General features: G+C 37.5%; 1 protein-coding gene across 4 annotated transcripts in view; it reads right to left on the bottom strand.

Moving 5' to 3' along the window:
- Positions 1–25428, bottom strand: part of LOC134538321 (neurexin 1) — a 449323-nt gene extending 423895 nt beyond the window's left edge. For 3 of the 4 annotated variants that reach the window (XM_063379534.1, XM_063379535.1, XM_063379537.1), the window contains exon 1: positions 24726–25428. In XM_063379534.1, coding sequence (XP_063235604.1) covers positions 24726–25313 — 588 coding nt within the window. In that variant the 5' untranslated portion in view covers positions 25314–25428. The remainder of the gene's footprint in view (positions 1–24725) is intronic. The other variant, XM_063379536.1, reaches the window with a different exon arrangement.
- Between the last annotated feature and the right edge of the window lie 972 nt (positions 25429–26400).

Genomic DNA, 26400 nt, shown 5'->3' with positions numbered 1-26400 from the left:
GAAAACATACGTTTTTCGCTATTTTAACTCTTTCTAAAAATACAGTTTGAAATCTTAATCCGAAATCAAAAGAACTTTTCGGCCCTCAGCGAACTCTTAAATGCTTTTCGTAAGCAGACCCCACTCGGATATGTTGAGTAGTTTTGAAATCGCGTTGTTTTACCTGAAGCTCTGCGCACCGTCTGTGTGACCAGGTCCGCTTACCCGGGCACACACACACAGAGCTTCAGGGAAAACAACGCGATTTAAAATCTACTGAAGATACCCGAGTGGAGTCTGTTCGCGAAAAGTATTTTAAGAATTCACTGAGGGCCGAAAACGTATTTTTTCATTTCGAATCAAGTTTTTATGGTGCATTATTTTTTTTAGAAGAGTTAAAATGGCTAAACGGTGTGTGTTTCGGAGTAATTTTATGCCTACCCGTCACCCTAGCTGTGCATTGGGATTGGTTTTTTTTTTTAAACATGTTTGATAATATATTTGGTGTGGTTCAGCCATTTCTCTCAACGTCACTTTCAAACAAGAACCACACGGTGCATTAAGAGGAGAAGAAGTTAAAAGTACGAAAACTTTGTTGTAGGACAGCGACTTTTTTTATCCGGTGATCGTAGAAGTTTGTTCAATTAAAAACTATCCACCTTTAAAATTTTATCATCTATAGCCTATAAATAAAAGTGAAAAGGTTCGTTCGTTCAAAATCTTACATCTCCTAGAGTTCTTCACCGAATGCTTTGATATTTTGACGCAACGTTGGATTAGAATAAGCGCGTGTTTTATATAGACATATGTCACACCCAATACAGGTGAAAAATTAGCTAAAAATTTAAAAATTAAGATAGGTATAAAAAATAGATTTTTAGTATTTTAATTGCTAAAGAGTGTCATATAATTATATATAGATATATAGATGTAGTTATTTAGAGGAGAGCGATATAGACGGAGATAGAGAGGTGTGTGTATACATAAATATATACATGTGTGTGTGTAAATAGAGAGAGATCTTGCGTATATGTGTACCTACTTCAAACAAATTACAAACATAAAAATTGGATTGAAGCATTGCAACAAATGCGGGGTATTAGCTAATTTACAATAAACCTGTTTGTTGACTTCATTGAATGATTATTACAATGGAGAAGATTATTTTAAGTCCGTGGAAGGAACCAGAACCCTATTATATCTCAGACGAATACAGCTGGCTGACAATTACCAGAGAGTTGAAAAATTTTGGACAACACAGTGAGGATAGAAGAACACAACAATGATACAAAAAAGATAATCTAGACACACAGCGACGCGCATATGAACCCAGCGATGAAATTAAACAGATATTCTGACAACTCGACGACAACAGCAAAGACGAACACAGCAGTGACGTTTCGGGAAACTGATATATGTTCTCTTCATAATGCACGCACAGGATGTTAGAGGAAACTGACGTCGGCTGGCTTTGACTTGTTCTCCGTGTGTTTCTGTGCATAAATCTCTCTTGTCAGTTATTTGGGGTTTATTTATCTTTTCCTATGACATAAATCGCAAAATAATGATTTGAATCTATCTGCCCTCAATCGCAAGAAATCGTTAATTCGAAGAACGTATTGGTCCCTTGATGAACGTACAGCTGAAAATTTCCGTCTATGGAATCCATGACCGAGCCAGCGCATGGCCATCGTGTTTTGAGAGCTGACTCGCTGTAACGCCTGGCAGCTTCAAGTCGTGTTATTTCAGGACTACCGCCGCGACATCTGGCGCGGAATGCAATTTCCTTTGGTCTCGAAATACTTCCCGCAGTTTGTTTTGCAGCGGGCGTCTTGCGAGCCGGCGGTAGTTCTCTGCCGGGTTAATTATTTCTTTTGACGAATAGGGCTCTTGTTTTATCGTCCCCACGTTTCCCACACTTCTCACTCTTCTTAATTATTCCCATGATTTAGCTCTTAAGTGCTTTAATGCTTTTAAAAAAATGAAACATAAAGCAAACGTATGTTAAAAATACAAATGTAAGAACAAACATTTGAAAATCAGCTTGGAAGTAATGTGTGCGAAACTGTCTACTTGAATGTCAAATCGAAATTTAAAATAATATACTATTTCAAACGTGTTAGTAAATGTTTCTTTGAAAAGTTGCAAGAACCAACTATCGTTACCCACCAACTATACAGACTGTTATTTTCTAGGTTATAGATATATAAAACTTTCCTGCCACTCATAAAACTGCTATAGATGTAAACTGTGATTTAGAATATTCGGTACTCAAACTCATTCTGTTGTTTGTACTGAAGTTTGGTTATTTTACACCTTGAAAACATGTAACAGAACCGTTAAGATGAAAATTTATGCTTAATTTTTTTCAGCGTATCACCACGGGATGGGACGTGAAATGGTTTATTTGTTAATTAGGGTAGTCGCGTTCTTATACTGATGTGCGGCTATTTTACTGGGACGAACTTTAATAGACACAAACAGAAAATTAAGCAAATAACGTTTTAAATACATGAGAAACGTTCAGCTGTTTTTTGAACGTTAAACTAGTACAACTTTTATTAAAAATATTCAAAATGATTATAACACATTATTTTTAGCCAAACACTAATTTTTCTTCAAAAAGGGTGATAAATTTTTTTTTTTTCAACTACAAGTAAACATTGTACATTCACGAACACGTGACTGTAAAACTTGAAATGGTCATGGTGCATTTTCACGTTCATCGTGAACTTAAGGGGCCCGCCTACCTGGGCACACATACGGTGTGCAGAGCTTCAGGAAAAACAACGCGATTTCAAAACTACTCAAGATATCCGAGTGGGGCCTGTTTACGAATAGCATTTAAGAGTTCGCTGAGGCCCGAAAAGTACTTTTAAGTTCGGATTAAGTTTTTAAACTGTATTTTTAGAAGCGTTAAAATGCCTAAAACGCGTGTTTTCAGAGTAATTTTTAGGCATAAAACAATCAGTACAAATTCTTGAAAGCACTTAAGGGGCTTGCATAACACCTTTATCTTCATTTCTCCGCCATATAATGTTACGGTCACCGCTCAAATTTCACAGTTATCCTGTGACGACGAGACGAATGCTCGCCAGTTCAGAGCCTTGCGCTTAGAGGCTATACCGCGCTGGAAGCACCAGCGAGCGTCGCGCTTATCATCCCGCCTCACTAACACACATACACCCCTGACGAGGCGGGGCCCTTAAGGCCATATTACCTGTCAGAAAGTCTGTGCTGTCCCTAATGTCTTCCCTCCCTCCCCCATCCAACAAAAAAAAAAAAACACCCATCCCCGGCAGAACCACCTGAAGTGTTTTCAGGAACTGAAAGACAACCGAAACAGCAAAGTGAAGTGGACAGTGACAATAGGAAACGCGATCACTTACTTGACAAGCAGTTGTTAGTTAGCCTCGCATTTAGGATTCCACTGCAAAAATTTCAGCTGAATCACAGCACCGCTCAGGGCAGCCCTCTTACATATCAGCCATCAAATCGCCACTGTTTAAAATCCAATGTACACTGAAAATAGACGTACATCAAAACATAATCAAAATTAATCAAAGACGTGAAATAGCACTCCTTTATAGCGAAAAGGACAGTGTTAACAAAAAAAAAAAAAAGGAAAAAGAGATTCGGCACAATTGAGAAGTACTTTGAGTTCGCCTGTCCAAAATGTGTTCGCTCACGGACTCGCGGCAAATTTGCACAAAAAATCGTTCGGATATGAAATGAATATTGTGCAGGGCATCTCAATCATGGACATGAAGAAGAAAGGCAAAAGAAATTTACACAACCAAACTATGACACACGAGATATTATGTTACAGCATAGATGAAAAAATATAAAATAATGATATTTAAAAAATACTAAATATGTTAGTGTTCAATTTAAACTGCAACAGATGCAAAACTTTCGAGAAATGTTCGGTGTTGTTTGGAGAAGAATTAGATAAAAAAAAAAAAAACACTTTGTAGTGAAAGCTTTCCCGCAAGAAAGAGAGATGCAGAAGAAAAAGGTCAAATTTTTAACGTAGTCCAAGTATAACTTTTACATACCGCATATTTAGTGCCTACGCAGAAAATTTTATAACTGCAACGGTGATTTCAACATAATATTGATAGAGAATTGTTAGCGATGGTACTAGAAACTGTGAGTTTGTTTGAGATGAATACCGGTCTTTTTTTGTGTAACATCTTTAGCTCTAGGGATACGGCATTCGGTAGGTGTGATTTCGTGAATGGAACGGAAATGTGTAACTACGGTGCAGCCATCTGTGGCATGTCGGAGTTTTGTATTGTAAGTCGTTTTGCAACACGATAACACGTGAATCTGCTCGTTACTGGCGAGTACTAAAATACTCGCTCACGTGTTTTTGAAGTGAAAATTACTATAGGAAGGTTTGGATAGGAAGTAAAATCATGTAAGTCGACATCAACATGGTCACGTGACGTGTATGTGTGTGTGGATATATATATATATATATTCAGTAGTGCGCGCGCAGCCAGTACGCGTCTCAGTCCCTGTACATCAGTGCCGTGCATATGTGAATCGAATGTGTGTATACAGTGTTAAAATTGTGTTTTTGTTCAATTTTTACTTTAAATCTTAAGTATACGATTACTGTGCAGTAAAAAGTGAGTATAAAATATATTAATATTCTCATATAGATGTATAGTTTGACGGAGTCTTTGTAGCAATATAACCATAAAATTAAGAACATCGCTATTTTTTTAATAGCTACAATTAATATGCAATGCGTATTTTATAGTAATTTAGGAGTTATTTTACTAACGTGATAAAACAAATTTGTTGTGTGATAATATTGTTTCGTAAAAATTGCGGAAAGGTCTCTGATTTTTATCAAAAAATATTTTCTTATAACAAATTTGTTGTGTGATAATATTTTTTCGTAACAATTGCGAAAATGTTTCTGATTTTTATCAAAAAAATATTGTCTTAAGTTACACAATTATATTTTACAAAGTTAGTATTTCTTATTTCAAATTATATTTGTATTTTCTTAATTATATTATAAATATTTACTTATATTATTATTATTAATTCCATCATTTGAAGTTTAAGAAAAAATGTTGTGTACATTATATTGTTATTATCTCTAAATATATATTTTTAATATTCGTTTAGATCCTCGATTTTGTGTGGAAAACGGAGTCTCTGTAGCAATATAACCTAAAAATTAAAATAATCATTATTTATTTTTTTAATACCTACAATTACTATGCAATGCGTATTTTATAGTAATTTAGGAGTTATTTTACTAACATGATAAAACAAATTTGTTGTGTGATAATATTTTTTTTGTAAAAAATTACGAAAATGTTTTCACTTCTGTCGGCAGTCCTCATGACTGCTTTTGAAATTTTTTTTAATACCCTACATAGGTACATGATTGCTTCCCATATCGACAAGTTGTTTCAGGCCGAAGCCCGGCCTAGCCTCACCACCTCCACCTCCTAGGACTGAACCCGTTAGGGTATTCCAGGAGCACTAACTTTTCTTCTTTCATCCTGATGTCACCTGGTCTTAATGGCATCAGGATGTTTGGCCTCAGATGTTCATATGCCATGGTTTTGAATGGTTTAGCACCATTCATTTGCCTCAACCAGAAACAACTTATCCATTCTGTTTAAGCCGCCGTGCCTGCAGCCAGAATATAGCTTTGTCAATATTATAATAAAATCCATTGTCAATTTGCATCCATGCGATATTAAAAACACGACGGCTGATGTTAAAAACTCTACAGTCACTCCGCGTGGGATCTCTTGCATGCCATTGCTCCGGGACGGTTGCCAGTACCCGGGGCAACGAACATGCAAGGGCACCAATCCCACCGCCTTTCTGGGTTTTCTGTCTGTTCCTTCTTTGACTGCTGTCCTTTGCCACTCCTTTCCTTCTTGCTGTCTCTCCAGCCCACTCCATCACCTGCTGTCTTGTTCCCTTTCTTGTTCGTTCTTGTTCTTTCTTCTTTTGTCAAATCCTTAAAATTTTGTCCATTCGTAAAATTTTGGTCTGAGATGTTAAAAATCCTCTGGATCTTGATGAGCATCCCATAAAATATCTCAAGTCGTCTTTTAAAATATCCAAAATTTTCGTTTTGATCTAAAATTGATTTAAAATGGTGTCCAATCTTAAAATCTCCTTCTCCTCTGTTCTTCTTCTTCCGTTTCTTTGTCTCTCTTCGGGTGTTTTGGTCACGTCCGTGCTCGTGTTTGTATGAATGTCTCTTCTGGTTCGTGTTGTTGTTTGGCTTGTCTTGCTGGAGGACTCTCTACAACCTTTTAACGAGCTTGTATCCATTAAATGGTCGTGTATGATCGAACACGAATCGACCATAGGTCCTTTCAGCTTGCCTTTTGAGTTCTAGGAAATCGATGTTCATTCCTAGTCTTGAGAAGTTAACCTGTAACAGCTCTTTCAACTGGTCGATCTCCAGAGGGATGTTGTTCCTTGCCAGCATATGCCTGTCTACTGCATCCATATTTGGGAAGTTGATCTTGTCTCCTCCTTCCATGCTGCGAAGTACCACCGCGATGGCGGCCTTCTGGATCTTAGGCTCATCAAGCCGTGACATTCGCAGATCATATTCGAATTTGGCATACATTTCTGCTGGATTTATGCTTGATCCATCCACTTGGTGTATCTCTGGGAGCTCTTCCAGTTGAATCGCTGGTACGGCATTTGTCTCATAGTCCAGTAGTTCTTGTTGTCTTTTCTGGAACAATATTAGTTCCTTTTGCCTTGGATCTGTTTCATCTAATTCTGCTAAGCGTTTCGCGTGTTCATGCTTAGTTCTTCGTTGTTGGTCACGAATTATTTTCTGTACAGGTTCAGCATTTCTTCCCTCCCTGACGAAGCAAACAGGTTTCCAAGCGAATGGCCATATTTTGTTAGTACACGTTTCACTCCCCATTGTGTACTGTGGCTTGTCCTTCAGTTGCCATCCATGCATCGAATTCTTCCAGCCTTTTGCTGATTTCATGCACATATTCCCGCCAGATGTTGAAGCTATTTTTCTGTAACATATGATCCATGTTTGCCATGTTTAGGTCTGCCAGTTCCGGGTGTCCCGCATATCTCTCCCTGATATCTTGTGTTTTGGAGCATTCATTCAGGACATGTGTTACTGTATCCGGGACTTCACATGTTGCACATAGTTCGTCTTCAACCAGATTCATAGTATACAGTTTTTGTTTGAAGTTCCCATGTCCTGTTAGATATTGAGTAACATAATGGTCAGGCTTTATCCATGTTTGCTTAAGTCTTCTCCGGATATCAGGGAAGAGAATATACGTGTATCTCCCCTTTCCTGACTGATCCCAGCGTTTTTGCCATTCATCTAGTGTAATTTGTCTGGCGATCCATCTGTCCTCCTCGGTGATCACCTCCCGACATCGCATCGACCTCCCCATATCGACAGCCAGATGTAAGCACGTGTTAATGACAAGCCATTCAGTCAACTCGTGGAATAACATCGTGTCAGTGTTTAAAAGACTGCAAGTCGCCGCTCTACTTTCTTGGCTCTATGGGGTAGAGCGTCTGACTTGCGACTTGTGGAACTCGGGTTCGCGGCTCGGCTCATCCAAGGCGGATTGTCTCATTTGTCTGATTGGAACACAATCCCTTGCAACAAGTCATGCTACCCAAGAGACGGTGGGTGGAAACAAAAAAGCTTCTAGGATGGCTTCCAAATTGGGAGCCGGAGGCCATCCATGGATCTCTCTGGGGTCGCGGAGTTTTGCAAAAAAAATTTGTGATAAGAAATATGTTTGCATTATCATCCCACTATGTTATAAATAAGCTCAATCGACCCAGAAAAATTACGTAAAGTACTTGCTTTCGTGCATAAAATATTTGAAACAAATCCCTTTCGGCCCAGCCTACAGGCGCAGGTAGGTTTCGAAGCCCCAATTTTTTCTGGAAATATTTGGGAAACTTCTATAAACTCCTGGAACGTTTAAAATAAGTAATGTGCATAACAATATTACAAAATTATCGATCAAGTATTTTCTATGCAGCGAAAATTTTAGGAATGTTTTTTTTTTAACTCAATGCATCTCTATTAGCATATTAGGGCCACTAAGGTAATTTCCAAAGAATTATTATGATTATTTCTACTCTGTTCTTTACGTATATGATATTAGAAGACTGTAAGGAAAATTTTCTAATTAATATTTCCGCCAGATGGTCACTTACTGAAGGTTTTTTTTTGTTGTGTTTTATCACAGTTGGTAACACGTACCAATTTAATTCTAAAATTCAATTTAAAAAAATATATATTTATAAAAGGCAAAATAAAAATAAAATTCCAACATGGCGTGTAAAGCCACGCCTCAAGTAAGATCATCGATACGTTACTTGTCATACTGTAGACAGAGTGCCTCTTGAAATTTTCATCGCTCTCCACTTCCTGTAGTGGTCAATCACGTACCAATGGCAGCCTAGACACGAACAGAGCGTCAAGGTCGATGAAAGTAGGACGCGGGTTGGGCAAAGAAGGTTTTAAAATTGTTTTTTTTTTATTTTATCTGAAATCACGCTGCATGCAAGCTGATGCAAAGTTCGTCTTTTCGTGTTTTTTTTTTCCCCCAGAGTCTAAATGCTGATATAACATACTGCAATGTTAACACAGTTTAACTAAAAAAAATTCATACATATTTAATATTTATTTTCATTTATAATTATGTTTTTCCGGTATTTTTAATTAATAGTTGATAGTTCGTCATTGGTTTCATCACTCCTATAAGTACTACAGGCATTTTGTCAAAATAATTAAATCCCCGCCCTGCATCAAAATATTAGATAAAGGGCAAACGTTTTTTGATAAGCGATCATGATTAACCCTACTATTGATAATATTTAAAAATAAAATTCATTAAACTTTTAAAGAGAAAAAATATATTATGTCCATAAAAAACTGTTCCAGTTTCAGTGTTATATTATAAAGGTTAAATTTAAACAATTTACAACAATTCACAATCAAACTATAGGTAAATTAACTTGTTTTTTTTTTTTACAAAAGTTCAATATGTGCATATTTAATTATACGGCACACATCCAACCTGAAGTCCAATTCTTCCCACACTTTGGTCAACACGTCCGGAGTAATGGAAGCAATAGCTTCTTCAATCCTGCGTCTCAACTCTGGCAAATCATTAGGTGGCGGTGGAACGTAGACACGATCTTTTATAAAGCCCCAAAGGAAAAATCGTGTTGCGTTATGTCAGGTGAACGTGGAGGCCAGCGAAAAAGCTGAATTAGCAGTTCGTAAGTAGCATGTTTCGTTAAATGCCCTGAAGAAGTAAAGTTTCAATGCTTTTTGAAAATACAAATATTAATTGATTTGCGAATCATATTTTTAATTTGATAAATTAATTCTAAGATTAAAATGAAAATTTCACCACTAAAATAAACAAATTTGTTGAAGCTGTTTAATCTAGGATTCTAACCAGCTTAATATCTATCTATTCCGTCTCACTAGAAACACCGTTGTTTTGTTACCATACCATTATGGTTTTTTTCCTGTGCATTTAACTGTTACCAAACATTTGTAGGAGATGAATAAATGAGTTGCGGTTCGTCACGTAGATATAAGGATCATCAAAGACTATGAAAAGTGATGAGTTGCTAACGGAGCATTGGCGGAATGAATGACTGAGAATAAATCAGAAGGACCCCCGAGTAAAACCCATCGGCCTTCGGAAACGTCCGCCACGTTACCCAAGCTGCCGCAAACCCACTCCACAGCGCTAGCGTCGCCTCCTGACGTCACCGTAGCATGCGCCAATTCAATTTTCCGCCAGCTCGGCACCAAACCCTAAGGGAGTTAAAAAGGGATAAATTCAGTTTTGCAATAGAAAATCATAGTAGGTTTGGTCATAGACACACAAGCAGTGAGCTTGTGTCATTTCTCTATGTCCGCCACACGGTCATATAGTAAGGTCTGGCAACTTCCTATCCCTCTCCTTGGCGAAACCCATCCGCTTGGTAAAGCTCGCGGCAGCTGGCGAACTAAAGGCTCCAATAACAGTTCAGTTTAGAACTTCGTCAACAGATGGCGTTGCCTTGAATTTTGAACGGCGCTATCGTTTGTGGCGTCCGTCCCGTCTAGCCTAGGGGTTACTTGCCTTCGCACTAAATGAAGCTGAAGATTGGCATCCCGATTTTGTCGGAGGGACATTAATATCAAAATTTTTCCCTTTATATATATATATATATATATATATGTATATATATATATGGACTAGCTGAAGTACCCGGCGTTGCCCGGGCTAAACACATCATCTCTTAAGGAACATCACCACCGGGTTTCAAGTCTGTAGGAGATACACTTGAAAAAAAGGGAAAAAATTTGATATTAAAGTCCCTCCGGCAAAATCGGTATGCCAGTCTTCAGCTTCATTTAGCGGGAAGGCAGGTAACCCCTGGGCTAGACGTGACAGACGCCACAAACGATAGCGCCGTTAAAAATTCAAGGCAACGCCATATATTGACGTAGTTCTAAACTGAACTGTTATTGGCGCCTTTAGTTCGCCAGCTGCCGCGAGCTTTACCAAGCGGATGGGTTTCGGCAAGGAGAAGGATAGGAAGTTGCAAGACCTTACTGTATGACCGTGTGGCGGACATAGAGAAATGACACAAGCTCACTACCTGTGTGTCCATAACCAAACCTACTATGATTTTCTATTGTAAAAACTCCCTTAACTCCCTTAGGGATGGTATTTCACAATTATATGTAGTCTGTATCACTCCTCGGCCCAAAAACTATCGTTATGCAAAAAATAATGTCGATCCGTTGCTGCGTGAAAGACGGACAAACAAATATAACTAGTCGGGATTAAGAAACTTAAAAATAAACTATGCATATTTATTTATGGATACCAATTTCTACAATATTCCTCCTTCAATGTCAACTCGTCGCGATTTTTAGTCCCAATTTAGTCAGCTAAAAACTTGTAAAAAAAAATTCACGTTAGAACCCAACAGGGAAATTCAATCTTAGAATATATTTAATGACTTCCATTACATGTTAAGGAACTTTAGTCTCTGTTAAGGAACTTTAGTCTCTGTCATGTAACTTGTCACAAATTTGAAAGTTCTTAGAAGTATTACCACAAATGTCCGCACATCTGCTGGCTCTGTGATGTCACCAGCGTTTGTAAATAACTTTTTAGTGTTCTACAACAATTTTTTGGTTTGCAAGTGACATTGGGGAAATCGGCAAACACTGCTACCACTACTTTCTTAGAATGATTCACGCAAAGGGGGGAAACTTTGATTTAAATTAATTTCACGGGCATGCGTCATTTGTAGAGACCTGCAAAATTCGCGGATTCAATGACCTCCAGGATAGACTCTACTACACTCTACACACTCGGGCAAATGCCACCTGTTCATTGGCTGCTGACTTGTGAGTCGTCTCGACCGAGTGTCTGTAATTTGACACTTCTTTGAGCAAGGGTCTCTAATTGGCCCTCATTACTCCAGATTAACAGTGAACCAATTGCAGAAGCAGCGCTAAGGTATAATTACTTGAACTGTAGCATATCACGAAATGAATCCGCGAATTTTGCAGGTCTCTAGTCATTTGTCGTTGTGTTGACCGGATCATCGGTTTTGTTTCAACCGTTGAGGTTCATTTACGTCCAAGGTGGTTGTTCGCTTGTGTTAACTTATCTCTTGTTGCAAAACTGTCTCTTTTCGATGCCAACCCGCTGTGTTCGTCTGTGATTGTAATAATTTTTGTCTGACTGTATTCCTTCCGCGGATATTCCCCGCGGCCGTCCAGGTAATCTTACGCCTCGACAGCAGTTTGATTTCGACCTTGTTCTATGCGGTCCGCTCTCGCTCTTCTGCGGTCGAGCGGACTATCGATTTCTCGACCCGACACGCCAACGAACTCGAGTTACAAGCATTTTTTTTTTTTTTCCCCTTCCTTTATTTTACTTTCCAAGAAAAAGCGACGCAGGGCACTGCGGTCTACGCCCTGCTGGCGGTTGAACGAAGGGAAGAAGGAAGCACGAAACAGATAAATCGATAGGCCCAGAAATGGAGTCGTTCCCGGAAAACTGTTTGGCCGAACACTCGAAGCGCGATGAGCGACGTTCAAGAGGAATGAACCGGAACCCGAAAGACGCCATCTTGGTTGCAACGATACATTTTTTTAAAATTTGATATTTAAAATTTGGCTTCGTTAAAGTGTAATTAAGGTTAAAGTAAAGTATATTTTTGAGCACAATCGACTTATTTATACTATCAAATAATCAAATCATTGTTCGTACCGCACTATCGAATAATTACTCTATAATTTTAGTAGAGTAACTTTTCATTCACTGCAAGTTGCAAAGGTATAATTATTGACGACTGAATATGTCTGAACGATTAAAAACTGCTAAACTACTAATAAAAAAGGTGCCAGAGGCACTGTTCTAATTACTATTCAATTTACAAAGTACAATTTTTTGTTAAATGCCAATTTTTAAACTATAATTACGGGCTCTGTGTTTACAAAACGAAAATTACAGAGTACCGTATGTATATATATATATATATATGATAAAATACTGGTAATATTGTTTAAAATTTAAGAAAATACGTATAAAATTATGAAAACAAAAAGTAATGACCAAAAATGTTTATAATAAATTATTTCGAACATAACCTTGACAATGTAATACATAATGAGATTAACTCTTAAGACATGACTTGCATTACAAATGAAACCAAAAAAATAAAACTTGCCGAGCAGATCAATTCAAAACAGTGCAATCGGAAATGTGAAACTAATAAACCATTGCTTAGAAACTTTAAGTTTACTTCCTGAAATTATGCATTCTTATGCAGTTATACACAAAATTTAGTACTAACTTTAACCCAACCTAACCATTTCACATTCACTTCTATTGAATCAGTTTGTTTTTAAATTGTATTTAGTATTATATGTTATCATTAAATTTTAAGTTGGTTAGTAGTATATACTGGGAGCTACTGGTACAGGAGTAGGAGTGCGGTGCGTGGTGCCGACCGCCATATTGGATTTATGACGTCACGGCGGCCATATTGGTGTCAAAAATTCCTCAAAATTTCTATAACTTTTCTGAGGGGAAAAATCCCGTTTTGAGGAAACATTTCTCGTTTTATTTCTCAAAAATAGAAAAAAAAAAATCGAAACGCCTCAAAACATTTTTAGTTTCTGAAAGAAGTAAATGTCCTAGAAGCTGCTTAATAGTCCTTTGCAAGCCGCCCTAAGCCGGCGAGGTCACGACTTGACCTTGACTGTAAACTTGAAATTCTTTAATTTTTGATCGATGTAACTGTCCTTGTCCTTCCAAAACAAGAACTGCAACGTTCCCGACACTCAGTGGACGGTCTTGAAATCATTGACAAAAATTAGAAAAAAAAAATATTTACTTGTAACTCGCGCAGAAAACCAACTCGACCCAAACACCGCCTACGATTAAATGCGCCGGGCCAGCTAACAACATTAGCAAAGATCTTAAAAGCATAATTAAATGTGAACGCAGTGCGTTCTCCAAACAAGACCTTAAGTAGGGGCTGGATGAAAACAAATTAAATGTAACATACTTTATATCTGTTTACAAAGTTTAAAAATCATTGACAAACAGCCTGAGCAGTTTCTGGGATACAGAAATACTTTGTATGCAAAACTATACCACGTATTAAAAAATACTATATTTAATAAAATATAAATATTTTATAAAAAAACAATATTCATGAATACCCTTAACATACTGATATAAAAATTATTGGCTATATTAAAGTTCGCTACTGCAGTTTTAAAGTTTATATTATGGGGCGAGCTTATTATACTCAACATTACTTCTGTTCCTAAAAACAGTCACGCATTGATTCGTAGAAAGCCGCTACGCAGATATTTGTCCGGATAAAATGTCTGCAGCACAAACAGTGACGCACAATTGGCACAGTTAAATGGAAGCGGTTGCTCGTACTTGTACATGCAGAATTTACATAATAATCTTTTATTTGCAATTATGTTGTTTTATTTCTTGAACCTGCCACTTAAATGTTAGTTTAAAAAAATTACATTAAAACAAGGATCGAACCAAGCACTGTAATCGTTCAAATAATTCATTATTTTAATGAGTGATTTTTTTTTTTTTTTGAATTTTCCCTTAATAACTAGCTACAAAATTACAAAATTTAAATATGGCGTCCCAAGCGGTCAAAAAGATGGCGGATACTCTAACGGGTAAAAATTAAATCATTTTGGCGGTAGGGTCCTCTAGAAGACGATGCTAATATTCTTTCATACGAAAAAAAATTACACGTCCGAATGTGTGTTATTTTTTTTTGTATATATCTTATTTAATTCTCGGTCTGGCAAATGTCTCAAGGGCCATGCAGTCCGAGTTGTCATGGTTAGAAATTGCGGACAGTAGGTATACCAACATAAAGACCATTTGATCCCAAGATGGCTTGTTGGCCGCATGGTCAAAGGCAACATGTTGACAGGCTGAAAGTCATGGGTTCGAATCCACCCAACTCAAATATAATCTTAACTTTTTAAAAAAAAAATAAGAAACCATCATAAGGACTAACATAAAGCGATTTTTACGATAGCATACGCCAATACCGAAAAAAATTTAGAATATTACTGCTGGCGGCCATTGCGGATGAAAAAGACGAAAGTGTCCGAAGATTGTCGACGAGGTCCCGATCATGAGGCATCACACGACGGAAACGTCCGAACATGGCCGAATTCAGACGATTGGCAAGCCACCACATAATCGTAATCCCATTAAGAATAACAGTGCACCAGACTCGGCTATTACGTACTACTCAGAGCATCGCATTTTGTTGCTGTGTAACAAATTTTGTTGACAGATATTTGCTTCTTGTCATCTACCAGTTGTGAAAAGTCAGGCAAATGTCCAAAAAAAAATTTTGCCTGACTCATTTCGTAACGGTCAATCAACACAAAATATTTTTTTATGGGTTTCCGTAGCTGCGTGTGAAGGCGGAATTACAAAAGTCCGTCGACTCCGTCCGTTCATCCGTTCGTCCGTTATTCATCCGTCAATCACATGAACTGCAGACAGTAAAATGGCACGAAAAATTTCATGAATTTCATCCATCCATTCTTTAAAAGCTTGGCAAACTCATAGTTTTGAGAGATGGACGCATGAAAACAATACTTTTACATGTCTGCAAGGATTTTGCGTGTCAAAAATTATATTATAAAGTTTTGTGGTTTAATTAACTTATTGTTAAACTGAGCCCATAATTAGGTTTAACTAACGTTTGAACACAAATTAAAGTTATTTCTTTGAAACAAAATTCGTCTGTCACATAAGTGACATAAAAATTACGCATGGTAAATCTGAACATTATCAAATAAATACTAGAGTAAAAAAATTGTATTTTTGTATGCGCGTAAGAAGTTATACTTTTTTTTATTGAGGAGACTGAACTATTTTTAAAAATTATTGTAACAAAAATTAATCAAATAAAAATTCAGCATTAAATATTAATACAATCATGCGTATATTTATTTATATATTTAATTTAATAAAATAATTGTGATAGGTTTAAATTAATAATGAAAATCCATAAATAGGCTGAAATGTATTCATATTTATTAATTTTAATATTTATTAAATAATGTAATATTTTATAACCTAAATAAATAATACATATGGGAACTTACCTCCCATATATTTATAAGTACACTTGAAAAAGTTTTTAACACAATTTATACCACTAATATTCATAAAAAATAAGTGAATTTAGTTATATGGACCATTATTCAATATCAATCACTGAATTTCTAAACGCAACTCACTCGTAGTTCCGCAACCGCCGCTAGAATTCGCTACCGGAGCAGCTACGTCGGAATCATTCAATTAGCAGAGCGAAATTTTAAACTATATGATGAAATGTTTCCGATAAAAACGGAAAGACTTGAAAAAATACGAAACCCTGGCTTGGAAATTATTGACAAGGAGTGTCATTAAAATATTGTCCAACTTGTTAACATTCATTGAAAAGTTAATACTAAATAGTTACCGCAAACGTTAGATGCATATAAATTATTAAATATTCAAGGACAGTTACACTATTATAAACCTTTATTTTTATTAACTATGCTAATTCATGGAAATTAATTTAATAACAAACGTAATTAATGAAATTTAAGGGAAAAAAGATAATATAAGCCTACCTAGTGTGAAATTTTGAATTCAGTGGACTAAGTTATGTGTTTAATAATGTTAAAGCAAAACGATAAACTAATAAAAATTATTCATATATATAGTTGCTTAAAGCCCAATACATATAATCCAGTAATCTGTTATTTAAAAAAGAATTAAAAAATTTCAGTTACCGAGTTTTGGACCACAGTAATTCAGCTTATCAACCACGCACTGCACTAAGATGCCTGACAGAAGAGTGTATGGAGAATATGTATTACAATTTTTGTAATACCAGAATTCTTAGGTTTTATAAAACTTTATATATCTTTTTACTATAGCTAGATTTGTTTACCAAATATATATTCCGGGGTAGTTTCACTATCATAAAATTTCGTTTGGCACACCAATACGTTTCGTATGTCCCCTAATTTTAATGAAAGTGACTATTTACGGGTTTATGTTCATACACGTGGGTCCGCCATCTTCCTGTGAAAATTTCGTTTATATCGTGCTCTCATCGTAATAAAAAAATTCCCTCTCATAAATTTTCCATAAAGCGTTTAAGGAAGGCATAGTTTCAAAAATGATTTTAATTAGTTGCAAGTGCATTAACTTACACGACTGTCGAACTAATGTAATTATACAAGAGAATTTTTTAAAAAAAATGTTAGTTTTATCAACAGTTGGCTGAGTTGAAATGGACAAAAATAAATTATTGACGATTGGAGATTGTGAATCGCTCGGTGACCTGAACGGACGAACGGATGACAACGGTTGGGCGACTGGTTATTTTAATACTGGCCTTACGCAAATCAAACTTTTTGTAAGGTTTTTTGATATATATTTTTTTCTTGAAAAAAATTCTGAGTTAGAGAAAAATCCTTGGAAATTCAACTAAGCGGGTGAGAACCGGCCTAAACGAATGCAACTGCCGCAAACAAAAAAAGCCTCCAGTGTTGGCCGATTGCGCGTGAAAGGTCAGCGTTTGACAGATCGACCTTGCTGCGGTCTTCCTGACCCGGTTCAAGGTCACTGCAGGTTGCGTGCTCTAGGTGGCATGTCTCGTCACAGGTCAATTATATATACAAACACAAACGTTTAACAAGGTTAAACTTGTAGACTTTTTGATTGCCCGAACTTCAAAACAAAGAAAATGTGTGTGTGTGTGTGTATATATATATATATATATATATATATATATACATTGCTTAAGTTTCGCATGATTAGCTGGCAATGTTTAATATTTAACATTTTTTTTGTGCAGTGTGTATAAGAAGAATCAAATGGAATACATAACTGAAAATGTTTGTGGTTAAAGGCAATGCTGGTGGCTATTGCGTAGTATGTTTTTTTTTTAATTTCTTTCAGACAAAGAATTAGATAATTTTATTCAGTTTTTTTTTAATCATACAAATTGTGAATTTTTTTTTAAATAAATTAAACCATGTAACATATAGGCGAGTAAAATTGACTTTAAACCTAAAATGTTTCCGCTCTATATTTCATTTTACTCTCTTTGTCCATACTTCACACAGAAGTTAAAAATGCAACTTTGATAGCTGATTGTACAAAAAGTATGCAGATTTTTTTTTAGATATACGCCATTGCAGTTTTGCTGTTTTTAATGGAAAAATTCCGAAAATAAAAAAAAAATATGAAGATAAAAAATTCACAGAAAACAAGATTGAATCAGCTGTCAGACAAACAGAACCAACTATGAAACTAAACAAGTATTATAGACAGCACAACGACGACAGCATGGACAAAAAATGTTCAACACACAAATATCACACATCACAAGAATTCCGTGTCTGGTGACGGGAAACAGATGTCAGTTCCCGAAACGTCGCAACTGCTGTCACTGGAAACCTTCTGTGTTCGTCATTGCTATCGTCGTTGTGTTATCCTTAGTACTTGTTTATCTTCATCGTTGTGTTCCGTTTGTCCGACATCAGCTGATTCAGTCTTGTTTTCTGTGAATTTTTTTTCTCCTAATTTATATTAATTTTTTTTTATTTCCGGAATTTTTCCGTGACAAACAGTGCAAAACTGGAATGGCGTATGTAAAAAAAAAATTGCATTAAATCAAAATTTCCCATTGCATGAATCATTTAAAGAACGTAAAAAAAAAATATGCGATATAATCATTTTCTTAATCTTTTAGACATTACCTTCTCTCAAGACGTCGGCTGGTTCAACCGTGTGGAACGTGAATATAAAATAATGACCTGGAACTGGAAATACCTACTTAAGGTCGACTCACAAATATACTTAGCGTCGTCCCGCCAACCTTACGTTCGTCCGTCAACAACCGACCGACTCACAATCAACCGCACGTCAGTCATAATGTTTTTTTTTCTACTCGGATTCTGCCAACTTTCTATTAAGACTTAAATTTTTTTTAAGGAAAAAAAAATTCTTGTAAAGGTGTGCCAGTTTGACGATCATGCATGCTACGTACCTATAATCGATTGAACAAGCTAAAATATTTAATTAACGAGCTACCTTGCATTGTTAATTACTTTTGTGCACGATTTTTTTTGTTTCAAATATAAATTTTTAAAACGTATTTATAGGCAACTTAAAAAAAAACATCCAAATCGACAAACTGAAAAGAAAAAAAAAACCGTTACAAATTAATGCAATTTCTTTCAGAAATTTCTGAGGGTTATAATTTCATCCGTCAGTCCGTCGAATGTTAAAGCTTGTCAAGGTTTTGACGGACGGATGGATGGATGGATGAAATTTTTTCGGGCCATCTGATTGGCGGCGTGTTACGTGACCAACGGATGGATGAGACGGATAATTGTGGGTACAGCTGTAGTTTTAAGTTCAGAGCAAATGGCGCCCCCGGTTACCATATTGATAATACCCAGCTTGTTAAAATTAAAATATTATTTTTTATATGAACAATATTATAATAACTTTTTATATTTTTCCAATTTTACTATTTTTTATTTATCTAAGATCATAAAATAGTGTGTTTTACTATATTATTACGTTTTTATACATTCTGAAAGAAAAAAAAACAATATCAATTCTAAACGCCAATTTTTATTTCATAGAATAAACTATTTGTAGCAATCGGTCCCTATTGATGTGAAGACGTTCCAGTAACTATGTACTATGGTCAAACAGTGTCAACATCTTTAATATTAAATGATACAAAAAAATGTGTTGGCACAAAAAGGATGAAAACCAAGATGGCGCCTTTCCGTTAACTTTTCTTCAAAGTAAAATAGAAGATTATCAGAAGACGCTCTTGATAAAATACAAAAAGAAGACGTATTTCCATAATTCTCATTCCACACTTTCCTTTTGAAATTATTTGTTGTTCATTAAAAAAAAAAAATTCATTATAATATTGTGTCTAAAACTTGTGTGCTCTTTGTGTATATCTGGCAACAGAGCATCTTGAAACAAGGACAGCGCTAATAGCAGATATGGTCCACTGGAGAGAGAGAGAGAGAGAGAGAGAGAGAGAGAGAGAGAGAAAGAGAGAGAGAGAAAAGAGTACATGCTCATTAAAATGCACAGTGCAATATAAGGATCAAACACTTTATAGCTAGCGGCAAGATTATATGGTGCATAGTAATAAAACCAAAGTAACAGCGAAATGAAGTCAATGCATCGCTAAACACCGAAATTAAAGTCAAATACACCGCCAAACACCGAAATGGAAGTCAAATATTTTCTTTGGTTGTTATTTAAAAACATTAAATTTTATGTACTAAGTAAAAAGTTAGTTATTTTATATATCTTCGGTTTACTAAAATTAAATTTAACCAGTCTATATCTGATACCATACAGACATGGGTAAAGGCCTATAGTGAAACATAACCAGGTAATGTATATAAACATAATGATTTGGGACTATTAACATTGCGTACTAATGTTTTGAAAATCATATTTAATTTGCAGTTTTTTGTTGAACTTATTCTCACCACAAATCGTTGAAGCAATCGGATCAAAAGTAATTGTGCTTGATAAGTACTTACTATTAAGAGTGTTTTAATTTTTAATGACGATAAAGACGAAATCCGTTATTTTAAATAACGAAATGAGCTTTTTTTATAACACGATAAAATCTTGGCTCTTGTATATCTCTTGAGCCTTCGAGCATAGACTTTACGACGCAAAACCGTGCAATGGCCTTTTTATCACCTTTTGCTTGATCACGTAAGGGAGAACCACTGGTGGTCCTATGAGAGAGAAGATGGCATAGTTCACAATCCCTACCCCAATAAACACACAGCACTAGAATAAAACTGCAATGAGATAAAAAAAAATACCTTCGTTTCTGTACCGTGGGGGCGGCCACGTCTACATGATCACGTGGTATTCGGGAGAAACAAGGTTTTTTTTTGTAAATCTTATGGTCAGCGCCATGCCGGTTGTATGCCCAAAATCATCGGCTTAAGGAGGTGTATCCCGTTCCACGTCATTTTTTTTTTTTAACTTTACGTTTAACACAGTTAAACTTGTAGGCTTTTTTACTGGTTGAACTTCAGTGAAATGGAAAAAATATATCCTACTAATAATTTAAACGCGAAAGTTTGTATGTATGGATGGATGTTTGTTACTCTTTCACGTAAAAACTACTGAATGTATTTTAATGAAACTTTACAATAACATAGCTTATACATCAGAATAACACATAGGCTACATAGTATTATTGAAATTCCATCCTTAAGGGAGTGAAAAAGTGAAAAATTCATTTTATAACAGAAAAAATAATAGGTCATAGACATACAAATAGTGAGTGAGTGTCATTTATCTATGTCTGACACACGATCATACACATAGTAAGGTCTGGCAAATTAATATTTTTCTCCTTTGTGAGACCAGTCCGCTTAGTGGAGCTCGCAGTGGCTAGCAAAATAAAGGCGCTAATAACAGTTTGGTTCTTAACTTTGTCAATAGATAGAGTTGCCTTGAATTATAAACGCACCTTCGTTCGATGCGTTTGTCATGTCTTTAATTTTCGTTTGTTTGTGCCGTATGCGTTCCTATACCATTTATCCGATTGCGATTGAATTTTGGTGAGTTGTTATGCGCATGCCCGTGAAGGTTTCTGAGACGGTATAACTATTTTGCAATATTTGGAGCACGAATCGTTTCAAAAAAATGTGTTTATTTCATGTTATATAGCGGCACTTCGTCTGTTTTTGTTGTCTAAGTGCGCACGCATGAGACAATTTATTTAAATATAAAAAGAGACAGAGATAGATATATATATATATACAGAGTGAGATTGAGAGAGACAGAGAGATAAGTTGAGATAGAGCGTGGTATAGAGGATGAAATGGGTTAGATAAAGAGATATATAGATGTATAGCGCTATATAGAGATTTATATATAGAAGAGATAGAGATAGTGGGAGGTATATATGTATATATGTAGATATAAAGAGATAAATAGAGATAGAGACATACATATATATAGATGTAAATAGAGATAAATATATATTTAGAGATATGGATGGATGATTTGTATATATGTAACTACTTTAAACATATTACAAAACAAAACTGAATGAGGCATTGCAATACAGGCCGAGCATTAGCTAGATAATGGAATCTTTTCAATATTAGTAATCTCTTATTTTTCAGCTTTTTTCTATAGTGCTTTATAAAGTCTATATTACATACAGACCACCATTTTTTAGATATATACAGGTAGATAACTATACACTGGCAGAACGTCTGTCGGGATCTGAAATTGATATAGATTATTTTGCACACTTGACATTCAAATTAAGAAGACAATTACTAACTACATCTGATTTCGAAAAAGGTCCCCTTCACCCTGTTTTCAGACAGGCAACGTCGGGTACTGCAGCTGGTATAGTACATACTTTTTTTAATTAGCAGGGAAAATTGAATTTTCAAATTTTTTGTGCTGTGAGGATAAGGAGAACCAAATCGAATAAACAAATGAAAATCTTTTGTTTCAAAGGAAATGCTGGTAGCTACTGCGTGATGTTATTGTAATCTTTTAGAAAAAATTATAATTAGACTTTTAATAACACAAAATTTTTTAAGAAATTTTAAAAAGGTATGAAAAATTAAATAATATTTTTTCTGAAAGGAATTAAATCATGTCACACCGTATTGACTTTAAACCAAAGAAGTTCTAGTTTTATATTTCATTTCATTCTTCTTATCCATATTGCATCAGTTAGCCAGCTAATTATTCAAAATGTATGCTATATAATGTATATTTTTTTTTGTGAAAGTTCAGCCACTCAAGAAAACAGCAATTTTAACCATGTGAAACGTTAATATATGTAAACTAATAATCTGGAATGATACGTATCCCCTTAAAGTGCAGTGTTTACATTGTGGAAGCAGTTGCAAACGACTGTACTTCATTCAATTGACCATGTTTAACGACGGGGACTCTAATTCATATAATTACTTACAATCATCAGACGTGGTAAAACACCATTGGGCGTGTGACAATATGGCGATTGCGAGATAAAATTACAAAAAAAAAAAAGTGACTTCAACTAAACTTCCCCAGAATGTCGTTTCCTGTCAATTCATAACACCCCAAAGTCCACATCAAACCTCTTTGAGGTCGACTTTAATTTTTTTTTGCGAAAATATTTTATCCTACCATTTTTTTGCTTAACTGTACTGTGTGTATTTTTTTTCCCAAAGCTTTAGTGCTCTTGTAGGGTTTAGACCTCACCCTACCCAGACCGACCCAAGTACTTTGAGACCAGAAACATTTCCGGGTTCGTTTAGCGATAGGCTATAATCCAAATATGTTTGCCTTCATGCCACTTCAGTGATAAGAGTCAATAAATAACCATAAAAAAAATGTGTATCGAAGAGCAAGCATCCCATTTGACATTTATCACGAGTCAGTGTCAAATAAGCAAGTGCCCGTTCGAAAATACAGTAATTGTACGGAATTTCCTACAACAGTAATTGAACCTTTTTAAAAACCTACTCTGAATTCCGACTTTCCAGTTCTGTGTTAGACTGTAAACAGGGTTTTTTAAAAAAAGCAAGCGTGACATAACAAGTTTTTGATTGTTTTTGTTTGGCACACCAAGATTATACTTTCATGTGTTTTTTGATCTATGTAAGCGTAATAAATTTACGAGGCTAAACGTGAACTGACGAAGCTCTCTCCCCTGGATGATGCGTAAACAGCTTTCTTTCGTAAAATTTTGAGGTGAAAATTTTTTGAACAATGATGGACTTTGCCCGAGTTCACAGAGGACTGTCATCGGTAGTGGAGGTTAGAGTCTCTCATTCGTTTCTTGATAGGACCGCAGTTATTTGGACACGCCCCTCTACGACCGCGAGCCAATGATGCCCAACTAGTAATAAAGTGTGGTGTCCAGTGGCGTAGCCAGGATTTGTGTATGGGGGGGTGTTAAGAAGCATGGCGCCCCCCCTCCCCCGTATTAAAGTGGGGGGGGGGGGTCCGGGGGGTCCTTCCCCCGGGAAAATTTGGGATTTTAAGGTGTAAAATATTGCTATTTTAGCAGTTTTTGGTACTTAAATTTAAATATTGTATTGGTAAAAATTTTTTATTAATTTTAATATGAAATTTGTTTGAGTGATGAATAAGAAATTAATTAAAGATTTGGTGCTAAGAGGAGGGGGGGGGGGGGTTTGAACCCTTAAAACCCCACCCCTGGCTACGCCCCTGGTGGTGTCGAGTAACAAGGTTGAAGATGTTCTCTCTGTGGGAAATCAACCGCTCAGGTTTCCTCAAAGGCCCAGGATTCTTGTTGGGAAGGACTCGTACTTGGTAGTGGTGCCCCGAGTGCTTTAGGGGTAGGTATCAGGGTTCCCTAGCCCTATGACGTGCTGACGTGATGAGCGACGAGAACAGCTCCGGTTACCAGTCTGGACAGCTGGGAGAGGTCGGGTAGGCCTCCACCGGACCGCGGGTTCGCTGGGTGATTGAGGAGTCCCAGTGTGATGCGGGAGACCGGGGTAGGCGCCCAGGAGTGATGACAACTCCGGAGGGCTGAGGGAGCATCCAACTTGTCTGGTGAGCTGAGTGGAGTAGGGGGCCGGAGGTGGTGCACAAGCTGGGATGGGTAGTCCCAGCCTCTGTGTATAGCTAACACTTCTAACGCCCCTCCTGGTTGCGTATGCGACGTATCCGCATCCATGCCCATGGGGGCCCCAGCCTTAAAATCCTGCACCGAGAAAAAGGTTTGTTTGAATCAAATATTTGTTTACATATGGCAAAACAAATATTTACTTGGTGGAACAAAATATGTTGTTAGCTTAACCAAAACTCGGTGAGAAACAAAAATTATTTGTTACACCTAACCAAACATACATTTGAGTTAACATCATCATTTTTTTGGGTCGACAGAATCTTTCCTACTGCAAAAAAATTTGTTTGAAATTAACAAAATATATTTATTTCGCCATATACAAACACATATTTTGTCGAGGCAAACAAACCTTTCTCTCGGTGTGTCGGGCATGAAGGCTGGGTTATCAAATAGGAGGAGAGATCCCCAAAACTTGTGGGGAATCAAGCATGAGGGGGAGGAGGGGGTGGGCGCCTCACCTTGAAGTCCTTCATGACCATCTCCTGGCGTCGCGGCGCCGCCGTCTCGTCGTCGGCGTACACGAGGTTGCGCACGGCGCCGCCGAAGCGCGGCTCGAAGATGACGCTGGGCAGCGCGAGCAGGGTGAGCTTGGTGTTGTACCACGCCGGCATGCCGCCCACGAACACGTCCGAGTTGGTCGCGAGCCGGCCGAACTGGAACTCCTTGCCGCGCGAGGCCCTCGTCTGGACCGCGCCGTCCACGCTCAACGTGGTGAGCTCCCGGAGCCGCTGAACCTTCACCTTGTGCCAGTGGCCGTCGTTGAGGTCGCGTCCCACCGTCAGGATCTGCGCGCCGCCTCCGAGGTTGTACCGCAGCCTCAGGGCTCCTTCCACCAGCTTGATCTCGAAGAAGTCGTAGGTGCCGCCGTCGTCCGTGTACAGGAGCAGCCCGTTGGGCTGCTCCGTCTTGAACTCCAGCTCCAAGGTGCCGTTCAGACCGGCGTTCCACTTGCGGAACTGCGCGTACGACGTCTGCGAACCTTCGAGCACGAAGGCGGCGGCCAGGGAGGCGGCGCCTAGCAGGAGCGCCGCGCCCGCCAGCCGCATGACGGCGAGTGTGATCTCGGAGCCTTCACCTGCGACGACCGACCGCCATGGCTGCCTGCCTCGTCGCTTCCCCCTCCGCCCAGCGCCGAACACACACACGCGCGTCGACCGACCGACAGACAGACCGCGACTCTCTCTACCCCGGTCGCTTCCCTTCCGCGCGGATCCATAAGCGCCGCCCGTTCGCCGTGACGTCAAACGGCGCACGCGCGCCAGTACACCCTTCCCCTCCCCATCTCCTCCTCCACCTACACGTCTCACCGGCCCCCGATCAGAGCCCCGAACACTTCCGAAGCCCCGCCGTTCGCTCGTGCAACATTCCCCCGCAATTTAACTGTGACTTGAGCGTCGCTCATCCGGAACCAGCCAACCTTTATTTCCTCATCGTTAGGAACACGTATACCTACTCCGCGCGTAAAATCTGCAGCCTCACGGGAGAAAAAAAAAATTTTATACGTGGATGTTTTTTTTTTTCTCGGAGGGTGCGAAGGATAAATAATATAAGAAATTAAGATTTGAGCTCGTGTATTTTAAAAATAATTACGTCATCACTACTGAAAACAACGCACCGACATATGGGCCTACAGTAGTAGCAGTAGGGGACGTGGCTTCTCACACAGTTGATATTGCAGGTGTCGTAAAAGCTCACATTGCAATTACCTTAAATAACATAAGCCTACTGCTTTCACTGACATTTGACAAGATTTTTTTTCCCCCCAACTTTCCCTCCTTTCCCTCATTGCGTAGCCTACGCCTCTGTATACAGAGAGCTTAATCCAGCCTACCTATATATTTGTATAAAAAAAATTGTTACAGCAGAAAAAAATAATAATCCGAAGATGAACGAACGAAATATATTCTGGAGTCTGACTCGGGTGAAGTGAATCTTGGATTTCTCGCGACGCGACCGTAGGTGGCGGTGGAGCTGGGTGGTTCAGACGTACCATTATTACGGTATTTGTGTACCATGTACCATGATTTAGCAGTCATGGTAGGCATATATATAATATATATTTGACTGCAAAGTGAATAAACAGCGATACAAGTTTGTCTTCTATTTTTTTTTACGGAAAAAAAATTATTTCCT

The sequence above is a fragment of the Bacillus rossius genome, chromosome 13 (genome assembly GCF_032445375.1).
Source record: "Bacillus rossius redtenbacheri isolate Brsri chromosome 13, Brsri_v3, whole genome shotgun sequence".
Classification (NCBI taxonomy): domain Eukaryota; kingdom Metazoa; phylum Arthropoda; class Insecta; order Phasmatodea; family Bacillidae; genus Bacillus; species Bacillus rossius.
The sequence above is the reverse complement of the archived record's forward strand: the minus strand, read 5'-3'. Positions and strand labels throughout refer to the sequence as shown.